A 21,675-nucleotide genomic window follows, 5' to 3' on the forward strand; every position below is an offset into this window, starting at 1 on the left:
GCGTGTTGTGTGTGACGCCCCAAGCCACTCTAGGAAAACTCACAGGACCCCACACGCTAGTTCTGAGAACAACTTTCCAAGGTCAGGGTCAGACATCCCATCCTTGAGGTAAGGCAGGATGGACACACGTGGTCATGGCCCTGCTCCCTCCACCAGGGCCTGCCGTGCCGCCACACCGACCCTCGGCTTGGCGGTGAGCTCGTGGTGAAGCCTCACACGCCAGGGTGATGGAAGACAGAGTAGAAGGGAGGGGAGTGGAAGGGCTGCAGCAAGACCACACAGGCAGGAGGGCATGCACAGCCTGGTCATCCCACTCAGGCTCCCCATTCTGCGGGAGTTAATGTGGGTGTTTCAGAGATGGTGGGGAGAGAAGCAGGTGCTTGGAGACAAGATGGGCTGGGAAGGCAGCCCTGGGTATCTCAGAGCTCACAGGTGAGAAGCCAAACTATGACTAGAACAAGCGAAGCCACAGGAGTCACGGGAAGAGGACGGCCATACAGCCTGCCCTGGCTAGATGTGCTGGTCCCAGCCTTCCACTGGGGAACTGGCTGCCTTGTTTAAGAAAAGGGATGTTATCTTCTTGCTGCAAGGGCCCCCAGGGTTGGGATCACCCCCTTACAGGGTCTCCTGGCCACGGGAAGACAGCATGACAGGACCCCTGGTGGGAGACAGGAACACAAAAGTGGGTTAACCCAGGAAGACAGGAAGCAGTTAAGGTCAGATGACCCTGGTCAGCCCTAAATTGATCCTGAAGGCAGGAACAGAGAGAGGCCCACTGGCATGAGGATAAGTGAAAGGCAGGCCAGAGGCCCCTCCAGGGGAGGTCAAGGCTGCAGGAGACCAAGACAACTTCAGCACAAGCACACAGCACTTCCTCTTAATTAAATGTGGTTGGCCCCAGGACTTGAATCACATTCCAGTCTCCCACACTTACCACGCTTCCTGGAACTGCCTCACTTTAGGCTGCCCCTAAAAGCTGCTCTGATACCAACAACTGCTCTCCTCTGTCCCATCTTCTCTCCTTCTTCCATGTGTCTCCTCAGGATTCTTTCAGGACCAGCCCTGAATGCCAAAACCACCCCCAAGTCCGTGGGCCCTCCTTTCAAAACAAAATCAGAATATGCTCTGCTGTTTCTGCAGGGGCCCACCCAGCCCTTCTTTACACGCACAGCAAGGGATATTCTAACACCCAAGGCCTGCAGCCGGTACCCAGAGGAGTTTACAGAAAAGGAGGCTCGGGGAGGTCGTTTTCCCAGGTGCTATTGTAGACAGGCAGGGGAACTTCACTTTGTATTCTGCATCTGACTAGATGAGGGGAAACCTCAGAAACCCTGGGTGAACTCTCAAGGTCTCAGGTCCGGTAAATATTTCCTTTGGCTTCTACCTCAGGGGCGGAGGAAAGATGGCAACCACGGGCCTGCATGGGTCTTGGGACCTGGAGAGGCCACGGCTGGGCTGCAGTCAGGGTGTGTGGCTTTCTAGGACTGGGCCCATCATCAAGCCAAGCCCACCATTCCCCACCTGAGACAGGTGTGGGGTTGGGGAAGAGCAGGGGTGCAGGCAGCATATGGGGGACAGGAAAGAGGATTCCTGCAAGACCCATCATCTTGAGCTGGTGGCCCTATAATTCCATAGGAAGCCAGGACAAGCTTGGGAACGGAAGGGCTCTGATACCCAAGGGCTGCAGCCAGCAACCCAGAGGGGGCACCAAGTCCTTTGGCCACTCTGCAGGTCGACCTTTAAGTAGGACTACTTGTGGACTTCCAGCCCCGTGAGATCCTGCGATGGAGGGCGGGCCTCTGCTGGTGTCCCACGCAAGGAGGCAAAAGGCATGGCAGAACTGGGGCGGGGGCCAGTGTGCACAGCAGAAGAGGATGCAACAGGAAGAGGAGGTGGCACTTAGCAGGAAAGAGAAGAGGCTCTACTCAAAGGACAGCAGGTCTGGGTGGGGGCCCTCGTTGTCAAGGCTGGAGGTCCGTGCCCGAGGAGGAGGGCTGCTGTCCTCCCAGGACTCAGCCAGGCTGATGGGGCTCAAGCTGAGTTTGAGGCCATTCTGCTCGATGAGGCCAGGGGAGGAGGCCCTTCTATGCTCCGTCGTCTTTAGCTTGGATTCGTCCTGGCTGTCCTTGTGGATGAGGTCGGGTACCGACAGGGAAACCTCTCCGTTGGACAGAACCTCGCCCTTCTCTCCGACTTCCATGGTGGCCTCTAGCTGTGAAGCGTCTGCTGGGACAGGCTGGGCAGTGGGAGGGTTGTCCTGGGGCTGCCCGGATGATGGCTCTGTCCCGTACTCCAGACTGCTGAGGACAGGCTGCGATGAAATCAGCATGTCCTGGGTAGTCTTCAGGGCGCGAGGGGTTCGCTTTCTGGTTATGGGAGGCGGAGGGTCCAGCCGGGGGAACGCTTCCTGCGGGAATGACCTGTGAGGTTGATCATAAACAGGCATGCTTTAAAGGACAGTGAAACATCAGCCCACAATGCCTTCCTGTCTCTCCTACTCCAACTGCACTTTCAACTCACCCACCCACCCAACGGGCGCTCTACCCTTGGACTCGCATCCTTGGTTTAACGTATAGGTCTTCAGCACGCAGCTGCCTCCAGAAGACAGGATCAAGATCATGGTGAACCCCATCATATAATAAGTCCCATGAAGGATGTCACCACCTCAATGCATAGAGTTTTAAAACAAGTCCTGGAGAGGACCCATTGGTAGGAGGGGATAGAAAAGAAACGCCTGGGGTTTCTTTCTCTTGCACTGCCCCAGTAGGCACTGACAAAGGCAGGTTTCTCACAACCAAGTCTAGGGCGGCGGGGCTCAGCAGTGGCCAGACACGAGAATCCACCTGGGGAGCTTCTGGGCAAAACTTGGGTTTGAGTCCAGTTGTGCGAAGCACTGACTTTGAGACCACAAGCTCCTCACTCCACCTCTCTGAACTCGAATTATCTGTAGAATGGGAAGATAATCTACCTCCCAGGGCTGCTGTGAGGGTTAAACAAAGTGATGCAACAAAAGGATACAGCACAGTGCCCAGGACACAGAGGGTGCTCAGTGCTGTGGGGGCGAAGACAGCTCCCATGAATATGGCCCCATCCTACAGCCCTTCTCCACATGACAATCTCACACCCCCCCCTCAGGGTTGTCCTCCCCTGGAGACACTGCCCTTTGTCCCTGTAGCCCTTCAAGTAGGCCCACAGAGCGGCTGGGATGTTGGGCAGGTGGGGGCACTCACGTCTCATCCTCCAGCCAGGCCCCCGAGGCCACGTCAGCACCCCTGGCCAGCTGGGCCCCTGCAGTCTTGTTGATCTCCATCACACCCACACTGCCGAGGCTTGGGGGCTCCTTTCTCCGCAGGAAGTCATTCACTTTGGCCCCCATGGCCTTGCCCAGGTTCTTGAGGTGCTGGCTGCTGCCCACCCAGAGCCCCGGCCCACCAGGCTCGGCAGAGCCCGGAGCCGCAGGCCTGGATAGGTGGGGGAAGGAGCGGCTGGCCTGGAGCTTTGGAGTGAGGGCTGTGTTCAAATTCTCAAACATGCTGTGGTCAACTATGAACAAAGAGGGAAGAGAGAGAGACGGTGAGGAGAGGGGAGTGGGTGTCTGCCATGTCATTTAGCTTTCCTTTTCCTTGCCCCACCCCCAAAACCTGCAGCTTCTAAGGCTTTGGAAATATTCGCGCTCCTGAACTTTTCCCTGCAGTTTTCTTGATGGGACACAGAACTCGAGATTCCACTTCTGCCCCACCCAAATTAATCAGGGCCTAACCGGAGCCATAAAAAACAATAAAGTGACGTAATAAAAGGACACAGCACAGTGCCAAGGACACAGAGGGCGCTCAGGTATTCCTTTATACCCGTTTTACCCCTTCACCTTGGGGTCATCAGGTCCTTCAAGTGAAGAAAACACAGGGATGAAGCAATGAAACACAATATTTCAAATGAGTGCGTGCTGAGCTCTCTGACTCGGGGCAGCAGGCATGGGGCATGGTGTTGGAAGGCCACAAGACTATCTCATCTCCTCGATGGAAAACAGGGCAGCAGTTCTGCATGTCTACCGAAGTGAACTTTGGAGAGTTGGGTCGGTTCATTCTAGACTTCAGAGGAGAAGTCTAGAGTCATTGTATCCCAAATGGGTAGGTACCCAGTGCCTGTGAAGCATGAGGGTCTTGACAAACACCAGCTCACTTCATCCTCACCACAACCTAATGAGGTGGGACATGGTGAGAGACCTATTTAGGGAAGAAGCAGGCAGGCTCAGTATAATGCAGTGCCGTGCCTGACGTCACACAGTCAGTTACTGGGGGAGCCAGAACTTGAACTTGGGCCTCTGAACCCAAAACTCAAAGCTCTTTCTACAACTGTGCCCTGCTTGGGATCATGGGACAGCTGCCTACATGTGCCTGCTACCTGATCCTTCTTTCAGGGATCTTCTTTGTCTTGAACAGTGAGCTCCAAGAACTGGGTATGGAACCACTGGGTTGTTAAGATTTTCAAGCAGAGGCAATGCCTCATTTATCTTTGTATCTTCAACACTCAGCCTGAGTTTGGTACATGGTAGGTGCTCAGTATATATCTTGAATTAAATTGACAAACCCATTTTGTAGACGAGAAACTGAGGAGGCCAAGACAGCAGCTTCAAAGTTTGTTGTACAAATGGCTAAAGCTCTAGGCTCTAAGTCATTTTGTTTACATGCCCACACCAGGCATCCTTTCCTTATCTGTAAATCTAGCTCAGTAACCAGGCAGCCAGACCCACTGTGGGCCCTGGAACTGGACCAGAGGTTTCTATCTATATCAACTACCCCAGATATTTTGTCAGTCTGGGGGAAGGAGAGGCTACATTTGGTCACTAGGCTCCTCTCCTTGTCAAGGCCTCTGCTAAGGGTCTGTTCTCACCGAGTAACAGGGGTTCGGGCGTTCCTTTTCTTCTGCTGAATTTTTGCTTAGAGCAGTTCTCTCTGCCCTGCACTGCTGTGTCCTGGGTCAGGGGAACCTTGTGGAACTTTCTATTTCTGGTGGTTTCAGTGGTGCTATTCCCTCCAGGCCATATTCTATATGGATAAGCCATATTCTGAGGGCCTTTGGGTGCCAGGGAGGACGCCATGGGAGGAGGAGTGGAGACTGCTCTCTGTGGATGAGCCCTGTGGTCTTCACCTCTGTAATGGCCCCTAACGCACGTGCAGGCAAAAGCACCACAGCGGAGTGGGACGTGGCAGGGAACTTGCATGACAGCATCACTGGGACACAAGGACCAAGCTGGCTGTGCTCCAGTAGACCCACCACACTAGCAGGGGTACCCAGCCTGCCCTGTAACAAGCAGCGTCAGCACCTGGTGATTCTCCTAAGAGTGTATCTGGCCATGTCACCCATTTTGGCACAATTTCCCTACCACGTCCCACACCCTTCTCCTCTTCTTTAACCATGTAATCTGCAAACCAGTGAAAATGATTTGGAAACTAAACCATTTAACTATCTTCTCCCAAACCAGGAAGGATCCGGGCCACCACGAAACCATACGAAACACTGGGGAAAGCATATGCTCTCTGCATCCTGGGTCAGATCTTTCTCTGGTGTTTTCCTTGTTGGCTTAAACTAGATTCTCAGAGCAGACACACTCATTTTTATAAGTACAAGCACCAAAACTACCTGTCAAGGTGATTTGTAAATCATGAGCCCCTTCCCCCTTTTAAAGCACACACTTTGTAGTAAACATAAATAACTCTGGATTATGCACCAGCTTGGGTTTCCTGACCTTCTTGCTCTCCACACATCATAATGTCATCTACAAAATACACTGAATTCATAAGTTATGTAAAGATTGCCTACCATACACTCCACAGTTGTCTAAATCTTGCTGGTAAATACATCTTGTGTTTATAATAAAACAGTAAGTTCCTTGAGGGGCTACTTTTTATCTTCTACAGTGCCTAAGCTTAGGGTCTTGTCCAACAGTAGGCACTTAATAAGTCAGTTTAACTGAATTTGGCTTTTATATAAACTCTTAAAATGGACTGTATGATGGGCTGATACTGTAGAGAAAGTACTCACCAGTCTTTGTCCATTGATTAAAAAAACACTCAAAAACCCCTCGATGGGAGTGGTCCACAGGGACTCCTGAGGTCAGATCAGGAGAAGCTGCTCTCCTCTTCAAAGTGGGGGGCTCTGCTGGGGTTCCCATCATCCCCACACCCAAGAGGTGTGTCATGAGCCTCCTTCCTGTGGATGGCGCTAATGACCCCCACACGCTGTCCCTCCTGCCTCAAGACTAGACACTTGGTAGTTCAGAAAGCAATGGTGATGGAGGAGAGAAAGATGACCGGACCCCCGTGGGGTGGCCCTCCCCCAGCACCCGCCAACATGCACATATCCAAGCAGAGGAGGGCACCTAGGGGTGGACATCATCCACAAGAAACGGAATATCTTACCTGTCCAAGAAAGGGGCTCAGAAAGCAGGTGGGAAACAAACGAGAGAAAGACACATTTTACGTAGTGACCAATCACTTTGAGAGCGTCACCTCCTGCCTGGGCCACCAGCAATAAGACACCTAGGGAGAACATAGCATGCACGGAGGCCCTGTGACTAGGAGTGTGACAAACCCTGGAATTATCAGGTTCCCATACACTTTTCAGTAACTAAACCAAAATGGGGTTGTATTTTTTAAAACTCTACAAACAGGCACTGAGAGATTCAGCCCCTATTCCCCCCCAACATTCTGAGCCTCCTTTTCATTACATGTGTCTAAAATTCCTAGTTGGAAAAACGTGATGGGCCAAGACAGAGCAAAATTCTAAGTCCTCTGAGTCGTGTGTGTATGACTCACATGAATGCTATTTTCCACGTGTAAATCACTATTTTAGCTAGGAAGGAAAACCAAGTAGCAGAAAGATACACTCAGGATAATGGTGGAGGAGGCATTAGAAGTCACATAAACTGACGCCCAGACCCACGGTCCATGTCTACACCATAATGGCCAAAATGAAACTGTCAGTACCTTCAAAGCTGCCAAAGTATCTGGCTTCAAGTTACATTCCAGTATGTTCTGATGTTCCAAGCCAGGTGACTTGGGAGGAACACGAGGAAAATCATGTTCTCCCATTGTCCTTCAAATGTTTAAGAATTGTGAATAAACACAGGCAGGAAGATGACTCTGGGCTCATACGTGCAGAAACTGACTCACACCCTGCTCATACATGCTTCACACCACCGTGAAAGGAGCCCATCACTATTTCTGCAGTGGCCATAGCTCCCCAGGTCACATTAAGATATCCACCATTGAGATCTAAAGCACTGTTATCTAATTGACATGCTGTGATGATCTAAAAGGGACACCTTCAGTTTATCTTCAAAGCATCACAATCATCTTTCACCTTTATTCCACATCCCACTCGTGTGCCAGGTTGCTATTTGACAAAAAAGTGAAGCAAAGGCAGGAGACAACCTTGCCTCTCTGGAGTCCACAGTCCTGCCACAAATTGACTTACAGTGAGCAAAATGGTATGAAGCGAGCTACTCGTTTGTGTTTTAGCCACTTGCTGAAAAGAGCATCAACCACAGAAAACAATATCTGGTCCCTATTCTTAGGAAACCCACACTGAGACACTTAGGCATCAGAGAACATAATGTTTGTAACTTACCTTCAAATAGTTCAGAGAAAAAGTTAAGTATACATACACAGGGTGGGTGGGGAGTGGGGGAAAGGGAATTGATAAAGCAAATAAGGTCAAATGTTAATAGGAAAATCTGATAAACACCAGGGTATACAGGTGTTCTTTGTATTGACTTTATTTTTGCAACTTTCATAAATCTGAAATTATTGCCAAAGAAAATGTAAAAAACAAAACTTCATGAGACAGAGAGAGAGAGAGAGAGAGAGAGAGAGAGAGTATCTAGGGAGGAGATATATATATATATCCTGTACCCCAACAGACACTAAAACAACACAAATATTCAGCAGCAAAGGTTAGGTTGATAAAGAAGAAGAAAAGGAAAACGATCACTCAGAGAGGACAGAAGTTTCTGGAGTGGAGGGAAGGGGGGTGGCAGGGTCCACACAGAAGTGACGAGAATAAAGACAAAGGTATGAAAAGACAGCATCTCTACCATATCTCCACCACATTCTTCCTCCTCTCTGTATTCTCAACCTGGGCGGGCCACTGAGGAATGACAAGTCGAAAAAAATCTTTAAACGTTTTAATCTTGCTGGCAACAGACTCCATCTTTCAAAGGGGTAACCTAGCTAGTGAGCGGAATCATGTGACCTTGTGATGTCAACTGTGCTTGGAATGTTGATCGTCTGGACAACCCAGCCAGCTTCTTGGGAGTAAGCGTGGGGTCTCCGTACCCTGGAGTGGGCAGAATATGGAGAACTTCTCACTCCTCAGCATCTCTGGACCTCGAGTTTCTTCCTCTGCCCTGAGCACTTTTCCTGACATTATATCCTCACGTGCCACCAGCTTGCCAGGTAAACTCTGGAGCTACTAGGGCCGCAAACTTGTGGGTTTCTGGGAAACTTTTGAGTACTCTATCAGATCATGTTCTAGGGCCATGACATAGTGAGAAAGTCAAACAGCATATGGGGAGAAAATAATTTTTCAAAATGCTCTACTCACGGTAAGTAGTTCCTTCTGTGTATTGATTTTTGACAAGGAAAGAAGGGGGAAACATTTGTCAAGTTTTATCCCCCTAGAGTCTGCATGAAATCTCAACATAGATTCTGCCTATATATAAAGAGTAGTTTTAGGTTGGGCACAGTAGTGCATGCTTGTAATCTTAGCACTTTGGGAGGCTGAGGTGGGAGGATGGCTCAAGGCCAGGAGTTTGAGACCAGCCTGGGTAACAGAGCGAAACCTCATCTTTACAAAAAAAAAAAAATTAGCCAGGCATGCTGGCCCTGCCTGTAGTCCCAGCTACTTGGGAGGCTGAGGTGGAAGCATCATCTGAGCCTAGTAGGTGGATACCGCGGGGAGCCGTGATCATGCCATTGCACTCCAGCCTGAGTGACAGAGTGAGACCCTGGCTTAAAAAATAGTAATAATTTTAGCTCTGTTTTGATAAGCTGGAAAAGATTTCAACTTGGCAAACCAACAGAGAAGTCCCAGCAGCAGGATAATAGATGAGCATATTATGGAATAAAGTCGGACACTCTGAGGACTTGCTATTCCAAGTATGGTCCTCAGACCTGCAACATCAGCATCCCCTGGGAGCTTGTTAGAAATGCAGAAGCTCAGGACCCCATCCTGGACCCACCCATCAGAATCTGCATGTTTAACAAGATCCCCAGGCGATTCATATTCACACTCAAATTTGAGAGATACTGCTAGGTGGAGTTGTTTTCTGAAACATCTATATGCCCATCCATGTGACATTTATGAATCTGTGCCTTAAAGTGAGCGCAGCTACTATTCTGGGATTTGAGGCAGGTCTGCCTTTTATCAAGTGTTAGCAGCTATGCTAAGGTGTGCCCTGCAGTGAGGGCCTGCAGGAACCTTCTCTGACTGTGGGTGTGAGATGTTTCAACTGCAGAATCAGGCTTCTCGTCCTCAAAGGGACCATGTAACTAACATGGCTACGCAGCCTGTGACCCCAGCCCCAGAGCGTCCAGAGGCCTGCAGTGCAGAATGAAGTCATCCATGGGATGAGATGTAGGAGGGTCAGGTGAGGGGTGGGCCAGGAAGAGAGGTGTCACCCGGGCCATCTCTTTAATCCTTTTTTCAGAGGATCTTTCTTAGGCCTGAATGAAACTGCCCCATTTGGAATTCCCTAGGATGTCACCCAGAATAGCTCTGCCTTCCTGTGTATGAGAGGTCACTGTTTTGCTTCAGCTTTGAGATGCTTTAAAGCATAGAGGTTGCACTTCTATATGTCTTGGGGAGTCCCGAGAAGCAGTCTCCCAACCTTGCTCAGCTCACCAGTGTTTCTCCTGCAACCCAGACATCGCAAAGACAGCGGCACCCTCTGAGGCATCCAGCACAGCTCAGGCCCTGTCACCCCTGTACCAAAGTAGTACTCTCCGGCATGGGGTGCATAACACGACGCTCTTACCAGGTGAGGCCTTCTCTGGCTCTGGGCGGGAACAGTGAAGAAGCTGAACATGGACAAGGACTGCTGTCCTAAGGGAAGGGTGTCCGTGAGCTTGGTTACCATGTGCTACCTTTCCACCCGCAGTCCATGTGACCCTTCTCCCTTGGGAAAAGGCCTGCAGGCCTGCAGAGGCCTCCTGCCTCGCCTCGCTTTGCCTCCCTCCTTCTGTTTCTCAAGCCGGTGTGCAAGAGCAGCTTCTGTTTGTGTGGGCTTGGAGGGGTCGAGGCGGGCAGTGAAGCTGAAACATGACCACAGCCATTCAGTGGCGAAGAGGGGGATGGTAGGAGGCCAGGGGCCTGGCTGTCCACTGGACCACCTGTGTGTGTCTACCTTGAGAGGAGTCCGAGGACAAGGTGTCTCCAGGGAGGAAGGACCTGACAAATACCAACGCTCAGTAGCTGGAAAGGGCCTCTCCAGGCCCAAGATCCAGTGGCCATTTGTACTAAGAGAAAAAGAAAGCAGCGAGAATGAATGCCATCATGGTGGGGTGAGGGTCGCCAAGGCCACGCCTGATGCTTCTTGCCCTTCTGCTTCCACCCATGGCTCCCAGCCTCATCAGCCCCACTGCTTGCCACCCGAGGCTCAGACCCAGTCCTGTCGTTTGCAGACTACACCTTGGGGGCCACCCAGAACGAGGAGCAGCTGAGGAGGAACTGCACCATCTACCGGCCCTGGTTCTCCCCCTACAGCTACTTCGTATGCTCAGATAAGGAGAGCCACTTGGAGGTCTGCAGCTTCCCAGAAGTGCAGCGGGATGAGGGCGGGGGGGACACCTGCCTTCCTGAGGACATGGCTGAGAGCATCTGTTCGTCCTGTTCCTCCCCTGAGAACACTTGCCCCCGAGAAGCCACCAAGAAATACAGGCACGGCCTGGACTCCAAGGACTACATCACGTGCCAGGATATCCTAATGGCCTCTAAGTGGCACCTGGCACAGCAAAACGGTTACAAGTGTGCAGCCTGCTGCCGCATGTACCCCACCCTCCACTCTCTCAAGAGCCACATCAAAGGGGGCTTCAAGGAGGGGTTCAGCTGCAAGGTGTACTACCGCAAGCTGAAAGACCTCTGGGGCAAGGAGAAGGCACGGTCGGGAGACAGGGTCTCCTTGGGCAGCTGCCAGGCCTTCAAGTAGTCCGGCTAGACACCCCGGGAAAATGGGGTATCTCCAGAGGGATGCCAATAAATCAAAGTTAGTCACAAACTTCTGTCCAGTCTGAAGTCACCCTGTACCACCTGCTGTCCCTCCCAGATTCCAGCTCTCATATCTGCTGGCTGACAGTTGCCTGGCAACACCACACCTACTCCCTGCCCTTCTCTTTTTCGCTCTCTTAAAAATAAAGCCAATACCTGAAAGCCTGGGCATGTCCTCTAAGACAGTGGTTCTCAAAGTGAGGTGCCCATACCAGCAGTCTCAGCATTCCCTGGGGATCCTCAGGCCCTATGCAGACCTACTGAATTCAACACTTTAGAGGTGGGCCTGGAAATCTGTTTTCCGACCAGCCCTCCAGGTGATTCTGGTGCAGCTCAGCTATGAGAACCACTGCTCTAGGATGCCAGCCTTCCAGTTGGTCCCCACACGGCCAGTCCTTGCCCCACACTGGGGAAAAGGGGTCGGATGTCCTCTCCTGTTTGCAGGTGGAGGGAATCTCTGCAGTTTTTTCTAAAGACTTCTTAAATGGCAGATCTTCTGAGGGGTGGACATATGCCTCTAAGCGTAAGGTAGGAAAGGGGCAAATCAGGCTGAGCCTGTTCCCATTGCACATAGCACCGTCATTTACTTTGAGCAGGCACCTCTTAAGCAGAACAGGACTGCTTTTGACCCAGGTGATATCTTTTCACGACTGCTTTAAGTCAGGTCAAAATGGGCAGGTAAACATGGGAGGACGCTGTTTCCTGTTACCAAGTAATGAGCCCAGTGGACAGCCTAAATTTACTCCATTCCTGAGTGAACCTCACTGCCAATCTGACCCAGAAAGATAGGTGAGCATCAGGGACACAACAAAGACATCTACTTTGCCCATTATATAGAGCTTAAAAAATGAAGAAAAAAAAAACAAACAAAACTGAACATGTTAGTTGTATTTTTAGACCTTATTTCCTTCTTGTTTTATTTCCCCAGTGACTTAGTGACCTTCTGGCTGCAGTAGGGCATGGCCTTTCAGGAACACTGGCACCAAACCCTCCCTAGTCTTTGCCTCCCTCACAGGTTGGCCAGCAGGTGGGGCGGAGGGTCCTCCCTCACCCTCCCAGTGGATACACATTAGCTCTTGCTAGACCCTTACTCTGTGGTTTAAGCAGAGCTGCTCTGCTTAACACTGTGCAACCCAAATCTCACGTGTGGTTCTTTGGTTTCCCATAGAGAGAGAGAGAGAGAGAGAGAGGCTGAGTTCAGATCCCCATTACCTCAAAAGCTGGAGGCTTTTAACATACAATCTCAGTCCAGTGAGAGCACTCTGGACCTTCACCCCCAACTGCTGCTTCTCACCCTGTTCTGTCCCCTACTCCACCCAGTCAACGTCTCAGAGGCTACGTGACCCGACCAGGAGCCGGGACGTGTGGATCATCACCGATCCACTTTGGGAGAGATGGTCTCTCAGCAGCTCCGACATCATTCCCAGGACCCCATCCCCTGAGGGGGCAGATGAGTTACTCTGGGCAGGTCTTTCTGGGCCTTACTCTGAAATACTGCTTCCATGAATGGAAAAGCCACTTGCGCCCTGGAAGCTTCCTCCTTACCATGTGGCTGTGCATGTGTGTCCCTTTGATGAGGCTCTTAAGTTAGTACAAGAAGGGGCACACATGACAGAAAAGGGAGGGAGGAGACCGCTCACAGTGTCAGCACCACCTGGGAGAATCAGGAAAGGAAGCATCCTAATCATATCTGCTGTCCTCCACCAACTCCACACTCCTTCCTCCAGGACATCTGCCTGACAGGTACGGACACATCACAAGAGGAAAAGCAACTGGGCCAGGGACTGAGCCCAAGTGTCACAGCCCATGCCGCCTGGCAGGTGCCTGTGGTTAGTGTCTTCTCCCCAGAGACAAGGAACTTTCCATATTTCATGGTCAATGCAGTCTCGGTTATAGCCCCAGGAATTTTATCAGTACATAGCTGCATAAAGTCTCAGCACAGCAAGAAAAAGCACTCAGCAAACAACTCCACTGACCAGCACAGGGGCAGGTGGGAGGAAGCTAACAAAAGGTAAACTGTACTATATCCTGGGTCAGTGCCAGGCACTATCTGCTGGGGGCTTTTAACATACAATCTCATTTACTCTCCACAATAGCTTTATGTGGTTCATACTATCCCCATCTTACACATGAGACTGTAAAGCTCAGTTCAGTTCACTCAGCCAGAAAAGAACAGAGGACATGCGAATCTGGCTTATCTGATCCTTCCAACTTTTCCTCTTGCCTGGGCCTGACAAAGTATCAGGCCTAACGCACCCTCTGCCTTCAGAATGGCTAAAAGTACCAGCAAAGCAGTCTAGCTCCCCAAAAGTGCTCTGTATATTTTCACTCCTTGTTTCTCAAACATCCCCTCCTTTCTCAGCTTCCTCCTCCCTTTCGTCTTACCCACCATAGGGAAGCCCACATTCCCATGAGTTGGGATGAATCTGTTGAGTTGTGTTGCAGTGACACCATAAAATCCTCCCAGGTAGGTATAGGGAGGAGCCTGTGTTGCTCCCAACATGGATATTTCTGGAATGGACCCATTCAGACTTCTCCCAACTACCTATTTCAGACATTTAGTCAGGGAGTCAGTACATGGGACAGTCATGATTATGCAATTATATAGTTATATTGGAAAACACCTATGACATAGTACTTCATCAAGCCCTCAAAACTTGCTGCTACTACTGCCTACGTATTCCAATAATAGTTGAGGTTTGAAAAAAACCTGTGGTCAGAAAAGTCTGCAAAAGTTAGTATAGACCAGAGTTTCCCAACTGACATTTTGGGTTGGATCATTTTTTGTTGGGCGGGGGGAGCTGCAGTCTGTCCTGTGCACTGAAAGGCATTTAGCTGTACCCCTGGCTTTCACCCACTACATGCCAGCAGCATTGTGAAAACCAAAAATGTCTCCAGACATTGTCAAATAGCCCCCGGGGAAGTGAACTCACCACTGGTTAAGAACCCACTGATAAAATCCGATCCTGCAAGGCTGGTCTACAGAAACTGCACATGAAGCCACCATCTTCCTCTCCACCTTCAGGGAACTTGAGAATTCTTCCTAAACCCCACACCCTTGGGAACCGTGTCACAGAGCTGATGCCGCCTGGCTAGGGGAGTGGGGTGAAAGTGAGGAGGAGAGAAGGAGCAGGCAGAAAAGCAGCAAGAAAAGACAATGGAAAAGCTTTTTAGAAATAAGAAAGGTTTATTTAGCAAAAGCCACTAGACTAGTGACAACATCCAGGGAGTAAGTGCACTTACATGAACAGAATCTTTTCCCAGAGAGTTGATCCAACAGAGTTAATGACACAACAGTTTTAGGAAGTAGAAGGCTGGGGGGAGGGAGGAGGAGGAAGCAGTCAAGCAAAGAGTAAATAAAAGGAATACAACTCCTAAACAGGACCAGCTGAGAGAAATGAGGCCAGGAAGAGGTTTTACAGAGAGCATTGATAGAAGCAGGAATATAAGGAATATAGTTTTCAGTCCCAATATACAGTCCATCCAGTGCAGAGAAATTCCTTCCTGGCTCTGTAACTGTGAGAGCCTCCTGTGCCTGAGAGTCTGCTGGCAACTGGGACAGGCTGGGGTGGACACCAATAAGGTAGGTGTCCCTGGTGTCCACTTGTCCTCCACACAGGGCAGAGCAGGATGACAAAGAGGGAGGCAGAGTTGAGTTAGCGGGGTGAGAAGCGAGGAGGAAGGAGGACGGGGGGACATCGCTGTTAAACCAGGTCTGCAACGGTCCCTTTCCTGCCCAGTAGGCCCCCATGGCTGGTGATCCTTCAAGGACCCAACATCTGTCCTTTGGTCTCCACCTCCACACACCAAGTGTGTGCTGGTTTGGGTCACACTGGGGAGGATGCCAAGACACAAACCAGGGCTCCAGGGAGGACCCGAGTTGGGGAAGGTGGGGCCAAGGCAGGTGGAACCCCCCACGGAACACCCCAAAGGCAAGAGTCTTGAATGGGTCCCAGAGTCAGCAACACAGATAACTTTCATCTCTCCATTTTCTTTCTTCTTTCCCTTCTCAAGCTTCTCAAGACAATTTTAGCAACTGCCTTCCTCATTCACTCTCCAGCCCCACCCCCTCAAGCCTTCTCTAACCACATTCCACACACCTCATCCACCGGCCTCAGGCTTTATCCTTCGCTCCTATTTGCCTGGAGAAAACAGATCTTTCCTTCTCCTGGCCACGCAAAATTCTAATAATCTAAGAGGGCTCCGACTCAAGAATCCCAAGTTAGATTCATAAGCAAGCTAGGTTCAGACACACTAGATTTCTGACAGCTGTTCCTTTAGTCTCACGGATCTCCCTCCTCTGGTTCTTCTTTCCCTGTATATCTGGACCTACTTCCAGTGGTTAATAAGATCATATAACAAAGCAAATAGAACCACTCTTCTCCAACTAAATCCATGTAAGGAAAAAAACATATGGCTATTGATTCAAACACCCTGGAGATTCCTATTCTCTTTTCTCTGTCACATTCCCACATACACATACACACCTTCCCTCAAACATGTGTACATATGAACATATGTGTACACATACACACTCACCACCCTTCCTATTTTCACTGGCACCCTGATGCACCAAGGAGGGCTAACATAAAGCTGCATTTATTTCCTTTAATTTGGACTTTCTGGACTACAAGAAATCCAACTATGGCTGTAAGAAAAGGGCTGCGCTTTCATTTATAGAAATTCTAAAGCAAAGCTAGGGTTGGCAAACCACATTTTGGGGTGACCATATCCTTACCAATTGACCCTCTGATAATACTGCAGTCTGGGTCTGTAGCTTGCTGTCCAAGATAAAGACTTAATTCCCCAAACATATGACTCTAGCATGTCTCGGCAATCTCTTCAGGCACTCGAAAATCTGTAAACAGCCACTTAAGGCCTTACAGGAGCAAAAGGAGCTTTTCCTCACTGCCCCAGCCACCCCGTCCCGGAGTAGTGATGCCTGGACAAGGCTAGACGGTAAAAGGAGAATCTCACGTGGCACTTTATACAGGTGTGCCTGAGGCACGCACCCAGAGAGACGGGCCAAGGGGGATGGGGCTGTGGTCCCTGACCCAAGTGGCAGTGTTTCCGAAGAGTAGACAAAAGCAGTCTCAGCTAACAACCTGTGTTCCTACTTTTTTCTTTTTTGGGAAATAAAAATTGACCACTACTGCCCAGTGGAGGGCACAGGATAAGAGGTAAGGCTGGGGGCTCTAGGTCTTGGAGGCTTTCATAGAGGCAAAGTGCTGCAAAGTTTCAGTTGGCACAGCCCCCGTGGCAGGGCACAGGTGGGGAGGAGGCAGGGGGCAATTCCCAGCCTCCATGTAGATGGGCTGGGCTTCAAGCAGGAGGTGGGCAGGGCAGGGCTGTCTAACTGAAAAATCAGATCTAAGTGACTTGTGGCAGCAAACAGGCTGTCCCCCCTGGGTTCTCAAAGCAAGGGTCTGAACCATGTTAAAGCTCCCAGGTTCTCTCTGAAGCAACATCCAACACCTGGCTAGAGAAAATGTTTGGATTCAGTTCCTCTAAAAGCGCATCCACTGTGACCCATCCCAATTCCATGCTCATACTACAAGGAATAGCCTGGCTTTTGCAGCCCAGAGCACTCAACCTCTACAGTCTCAGCAAGTGCCTGGGGAAGGAATTCTTCGTATAGAGGTCAGGGAAGGGTCAGACAACCGGTAGCATCCTGATATCCAGAAACAAAGTACCTGAGAAGGTACCAATGGCTTCCCTTCATGATCGAGACCACGGAGATGGGGAGGGCATGGGAGGGGATCTGGGGGCACGACAGAGTAGGTGGGCAGTAGCTCATCCAACAGCCTGGTGGTCTTGAAGAGGGATCCTCTTCCAAAGCCATGGGCTCTGGAAGGCCCTGCCCCAATCACCCTTCAGTAGCAAGTAGAAGAGAGAAGCTGGTTCGCCTTTGAAGATCCAATTTCTTCCCCACTCTACCCTCCAGAGCAACATCTTAATCCTTTCTGGAAACCTCACTCTCTCGGCCTCTGGGCATTCTCCTTGGCACTGCCATTGGCTGGACATCCCCCTACCCAGGCTGCAGCCAGACATGGCCTCTCCGCACAACACGCCTCCTCGCCATCTCCTGGCCCTGGCACCTACACGGCGATCTCATCATCCAGGCCATCACCCAGCTCCTGCCTCTGCAGGACATTCAGCAGGCGTGGCAGCTCCTCTTGCGACCACGAGTCTCGCTCCTCGCTCTCGTCCGTGTTGGACTCGTACTCCGAGGCGATGCCCGACTCCCGGAACTTGATGAGCTCCAGGCCACCCAGGAGCGGCTCGCCCTGCGCAGGGGGTGGGGTATCCTCAGGTGGGAGAAAGCGGAAGCACTCCAGCTTCACCAAGCAGTCGCGCCTACCTAAGGGGCTGCCCGCTGGGTGGGCAAAGTCAGCCAAGCCCGCGCCCAGCGGTGGCGAGTGCAGGTCCTCTGGCTTAGGGGTCGTGGGGTCACAGAGCACAGGCAGGGCTCCAGAGCGAAAGGTGATCTCCAGCAAGCTGTCCTGTGAGCCCACTGGAGGGGAGACAAGAGGAAGAGGAGGGACGAGTTAGGAGATGTTGATTTGGGAAGCCTGCCTTCTGACAGTCTATGTGTCTGCCATAGTCCTTTCCTGCCCAACTCACAGGAGGGTTGCATCTCTCTCTCTCCATGTCTCTGTTTCTTTCTCCCATCCCCCACCCCGGTGTGTCTGTCTGTCTGTCTGTCTCTCTCTCTCTTTTGAGTCAGGTCTCACTCTGCTGCCCTGGCTGGAGTGCAGCAGCATGGTAAGGCTCCTTGCAGCCTCACCCTGCTGGATTCAAACAATTCTTTTGCCTCAGCCTCTCAAGTAGCTGGGATTATAGGCACGCACCACCATGCCTGGCTAATTTTTTGATTTATTGTAGAGACGAGGTCTCGCTAACGTGCCCGGGCTGGCCGTGAATCCCTGGGGTGACGTAATCTACCCTCTTTGGTATACCAAAGTGCCGAGATTACAGGCGTGAGCCACTGCACCAAGCCTGTATCTCTTAATATTTCACCTCCACACAGCCCCAGACACATCTGGTTGGAAGAGAGGAGCTTTGGGACCATGGAAACTGTGGGGCCGTGAGCACCACATGATAATCTGGGGAGGCCACTGAATGCCTTGAATGGGGTTTGTGGTAGGAAAAAGGTACCAAATGGAAGAATGGTGTTAAAAAGCATGAGGTAACCTTTAGTACAAACTTATAAATCAGTATTAATTAGGATAAAGCAGGGTCTTAATAAACAAACAGAAATCTGGAAACTCCAGAGAGGTTTACAGAGTGGTCAAGTATGGTGGTTTCCAATACATACCTTTGGGCCACTTGAAGATACAGACTCCCAGCCCTGCCCCAGACCCAGACCTCATATTGCAGAATCTCTGTAGGTTGGACCCAATCATAAGCATTTTTAAAGGAGCCCATGGGAGTTTAGGGGGCACTGGTATAGCTGGGAAAAGGTTAGATTAGATTTGGTTTGAATCTTGGCTCCATTCCTTGCTAGGCCTGAAAGCTCAAGTTAGTTACCTAACCCCTCTGAATCTGTTTCCTTATTTGTAAGACTGGCATATCAACATCTACCACCATCAAGATTAAATGAACTTCCATATAAATTTATCACAGTTTCTGGCCTGAGCTATAGCAGATCAATTTACCTGTACACAGCCCCTATACACTCTGAGCACACATAAAACTCACAGATAAGCTCAAGTGGGAGGCGTGGAAATATCCTGCCTTCTGCTGCTTCCCAGTCCTGTCTAGCGGGGGCTGGGTGTAGAGGTAGCGTCCTGGGTGAGCCAGGGGGGAAAGCGGGGAACAACAGGCAATCTTTGTCACTCCACCATCTTATCCAGATACACTGCTACCAGTTTTTTCTATGCAGCAGAGACATGCCATACACAGTGCAGAGAGTAGTAAACTAGTAAACAGTTAGATGCCTCCCACAGAGATCCCAGAGAGCATGACACCCAACAGGTGCTCACTATACTGTACTTTAACTGAAAAAGTCCTCTGAGAAAGAAATGGGTTGCCTGAGGGCACAGAGTACCCAAGCCCCCATCAAGGAGAGACTGTGTACACAGCAGTGACTGCAGGGACGTTCGAGGCCAAGCCTGGAGACTGGATTAGAAGGCAGTCAAGATCTTCTCTGGCCCTGCAATTCTGTGATTCATGAAGTATATGAAGAGGACAAACAAAGCTGCCTTTATTTTCTGCTGTGACACAGGGGCAGGTCAGAGGTCCATAAAAGCAGCACCAAAAGCTTTGGGGAGAATAACACATTTTCCAGAGCCTTCACAGAAGGAGGCAAGGCTGGGTAGGGTATGGGCTTACTGGCGTTCTGTCCTGACAGCTTCAGCTCCAGCTCCTGCACCTGCTTGACCAGCAGAGAGATGTGCTGGAGCATGTCCTTGTTCTGCAGCAGGAGCTGGTGCACGCGAGCCTGGGCTTCCAGCCGTGCTGCGGCCTCAGCAGCCAACTGGTCCTTCAGCAAGTGAACCTGCAGAGAGGAAGAGGGGGCAGAGAAGACAGGACAGAGAGAAGAGAGGGACATGAATGCACATGAGACTCGCTGGCAGATGGCTGGAACCAGAAATGCCCTCCAAGTTCAATTCAGGATGAAGAAGCCCTTCCCAGGCAGAATGGGCACCTGGGCTTAGAATTCTGGAGGAGTCAAAAGAAGCTGGTCCACTGGCCTTGTGAATTTCTCTGTGTATCCCAAGCAAGGGCCATGACACATCACTAAGATGCCACTCTGGGCCCCAAACCAAGGGCAGAAGGAAGGAGCTATTTACACTCACCCATCCCCCCAAAGTGCTCATTCCCTACTTGGAGAACTCTCGCAGCACCTAACATGGCATTGCCTTGTTGAGGGGAGAACCCCTCAAACAAACAAACAAAAACCCCTAAACACTGATTTTGTTGACCCACTGGCTACACAGTTTCACAACAAACCCCATATAATTTTTCCTCCCCTCTGCATACTCAAATGTAACAATAAATAAAGCACTGCATAAGGCTGTTTAAATTAGTGAGGTGGTCGTAATAAAGCCTGTCTTTTAAAGTCTGTGGGTATCGCTTCTTTCCCTGGCTATTCCCGTTTTCTTTCCCATAGCAGACACCTAGGACTGCTATTCATACCTGGCAGGGACCAAACATTTGCTGACTGACTCTTAAGCGGGCCTTCTCCAATCACCCTAGAAGGGCTGAAGTGAACAATTTACAGCACCCTCATCGATTCACAACCTTCTCATGGCAGAGCAGCTGACAACAGCTCACTCAGCATGTGTGGGACCCAGGTGTCTGTTCTGCTCTGTTCTTGGTGAGTAATCTCATGTGGAGATGTAACTCAGTGGGAAGAGACAAGGACAATTATATCAGGACTCTGGCACGAAGAAACTGAGCCACAAGGTTAATACCAGTGTTCGCACAAGGGATTCTTGTGCCAAGAAGCAGATAAAGGGCTTCAGGGAGGGTTTCAGAAGGTCCCTGAAGAAAAAGAACTAATGAATTTGGTGGCCTGGACCAAGGCAGCTCATGGGGAAGAGGGTGTTCTTGGATCAAAAACACGGTGTGGAGCCAGGTGACTGGGGGCAGTGGAACGAGGATGGAGAGGGCAGACAGACGGGAAGTCAGAAGCATCAGTGGATTCTCTTGCTGAGAAAACAAATACTCGAATTTCTGAAGCACAGTGTCCTCCCAAAGAGATTCATATCTTATCAGGGAGTAAAGGACCAAGGTAAACTCACTGTCTAACCACACCAGGCCAAGCGACCTGCTGGCCCAGGATCTGCCCCTCCCAACAACCAGCATTCAGAGAATTATTTATACTCATGGGCACAGTGGCTGCTTCCCTCTTGCCAAAATTTGAGGACCTGACCTTGCAGTTGACTCTGCTTCTAGCTGAGTGGAGCCACTAATGAGATTAGCTGCCACTTTCCATTAGTGGCTCCCAGGGTTGGGCCCCTCTTTCCCCTAAGGGAATGATGCCTAAGGATTCTAAACTAAATGTGTCCTTTAAGCTGCTACGGATAGAACCGATAGCTTGGTCAAGAAGTCAGCCTCATTTTCTGCCGCATAACTGAGGAAAGATCTGGAAAGGAGTGAGGACACCTGTGATACAGTGAAATATATGCTTGGGCTTCATCCTTGTTTCCCTACATATAACTCCCAAAACCCTTGGGATCTCTGGAGTGGTAAAGGTGTCTTTTATGTGCTTATTGGATGGCGAGTGGCTGGGGACCCCCAGGGAGCTTCAGGATGGGGGCTGGTCAAAGGAAAGACATGAGAGAGGGTTGGGGACTCCAGAGAGGAGAGGAGGCTGAAGGTTAAGTTGATTACCAATGGCCAGCAATTTAATCAATTATGCCTATGAAATGAAGCTTCCTTGAAAATTCAAAAGAACTCGAT

At 50.4% G+C, this 21,675-nt stretch overlaps 2 protein-coding genes across 3 annotated transcripts; one reads left to right on the forward strand and one right to left on the reverse strand.

Moving 5' to 3' along the window:
• Positions 1-1,789: 1,789 nt before the first annotated feature.
• Positions 1,790-19,865, reverse strand: CUNH1orf226 (chromosome unknown C1orf226 homolog). 2 transcript variants are annotated; one of them, XM_021705939.1, is made up of 4 exons: positions 19,600-19,865; positions 17,627-17,779; positions 3,231-3,543; positions 1,790-2,420 (listed from the first exon to the last, which is right to left on the reverse strand). In XM_021705939.1, exons 1-4 carry the CDS (start codon positions 19,817-19,819, stop codon positions 1,922-1,924), a joined length of 1,185 nt encoding a protein of 394 aa, XP_021561614.1. In that variant the 5' UTR covers positions 19,820-19,865; the 3' UTR covers positions 1,790-1,921. The 2 variants fall into 2 exon arrangements, with proteins under 2 accessions (XP_021561614.1, XP_008070257.2); XM_008072066.2 differs by lacking the exons at positions 17,627-17,779; positions 19,600-19,865 and adding an exon at positions 6,420-6,577.
• Positions 8,335-11,213, forward strand: SPATA46 (spermatogenesis associated 46). The gene is made up of 3 exons (XM_008072069.2): positions 8,335-8,456; positions 9,926-10,039; positions 10,683-11,213. Exons 1-3 carry the CDS (start codon positions 8,354-8,356, stop codon positions 11,204-11,206), a joined length of 741 nt encoding a protein of 246 aa, XP_008070260.1. The 5' UTR covers positions 8,335-8,353; the 3' UTR covers positions 11,207-11,213.
• Positions 19,866-21,675: the final 1,810 nt, after the last annotated feature.

This window comes from Carlito syrichta, unplaced genomic scaffold, assembly GCF_000164805.1.
Source record: "Carlito syrichta isolate Samal-C Ts95f unplaced genomic scaffold, Tarsius_syrichta-2.0.1 Scaffold314838, whole genome shotgun sequence".
NCBI classification, from domain to species: domain Eukaryota; kingdom Metazoa; phylum Chordata; class Mammalia; order Primates; family Tarsiidae; genus Carlito; species Carlito syrichta.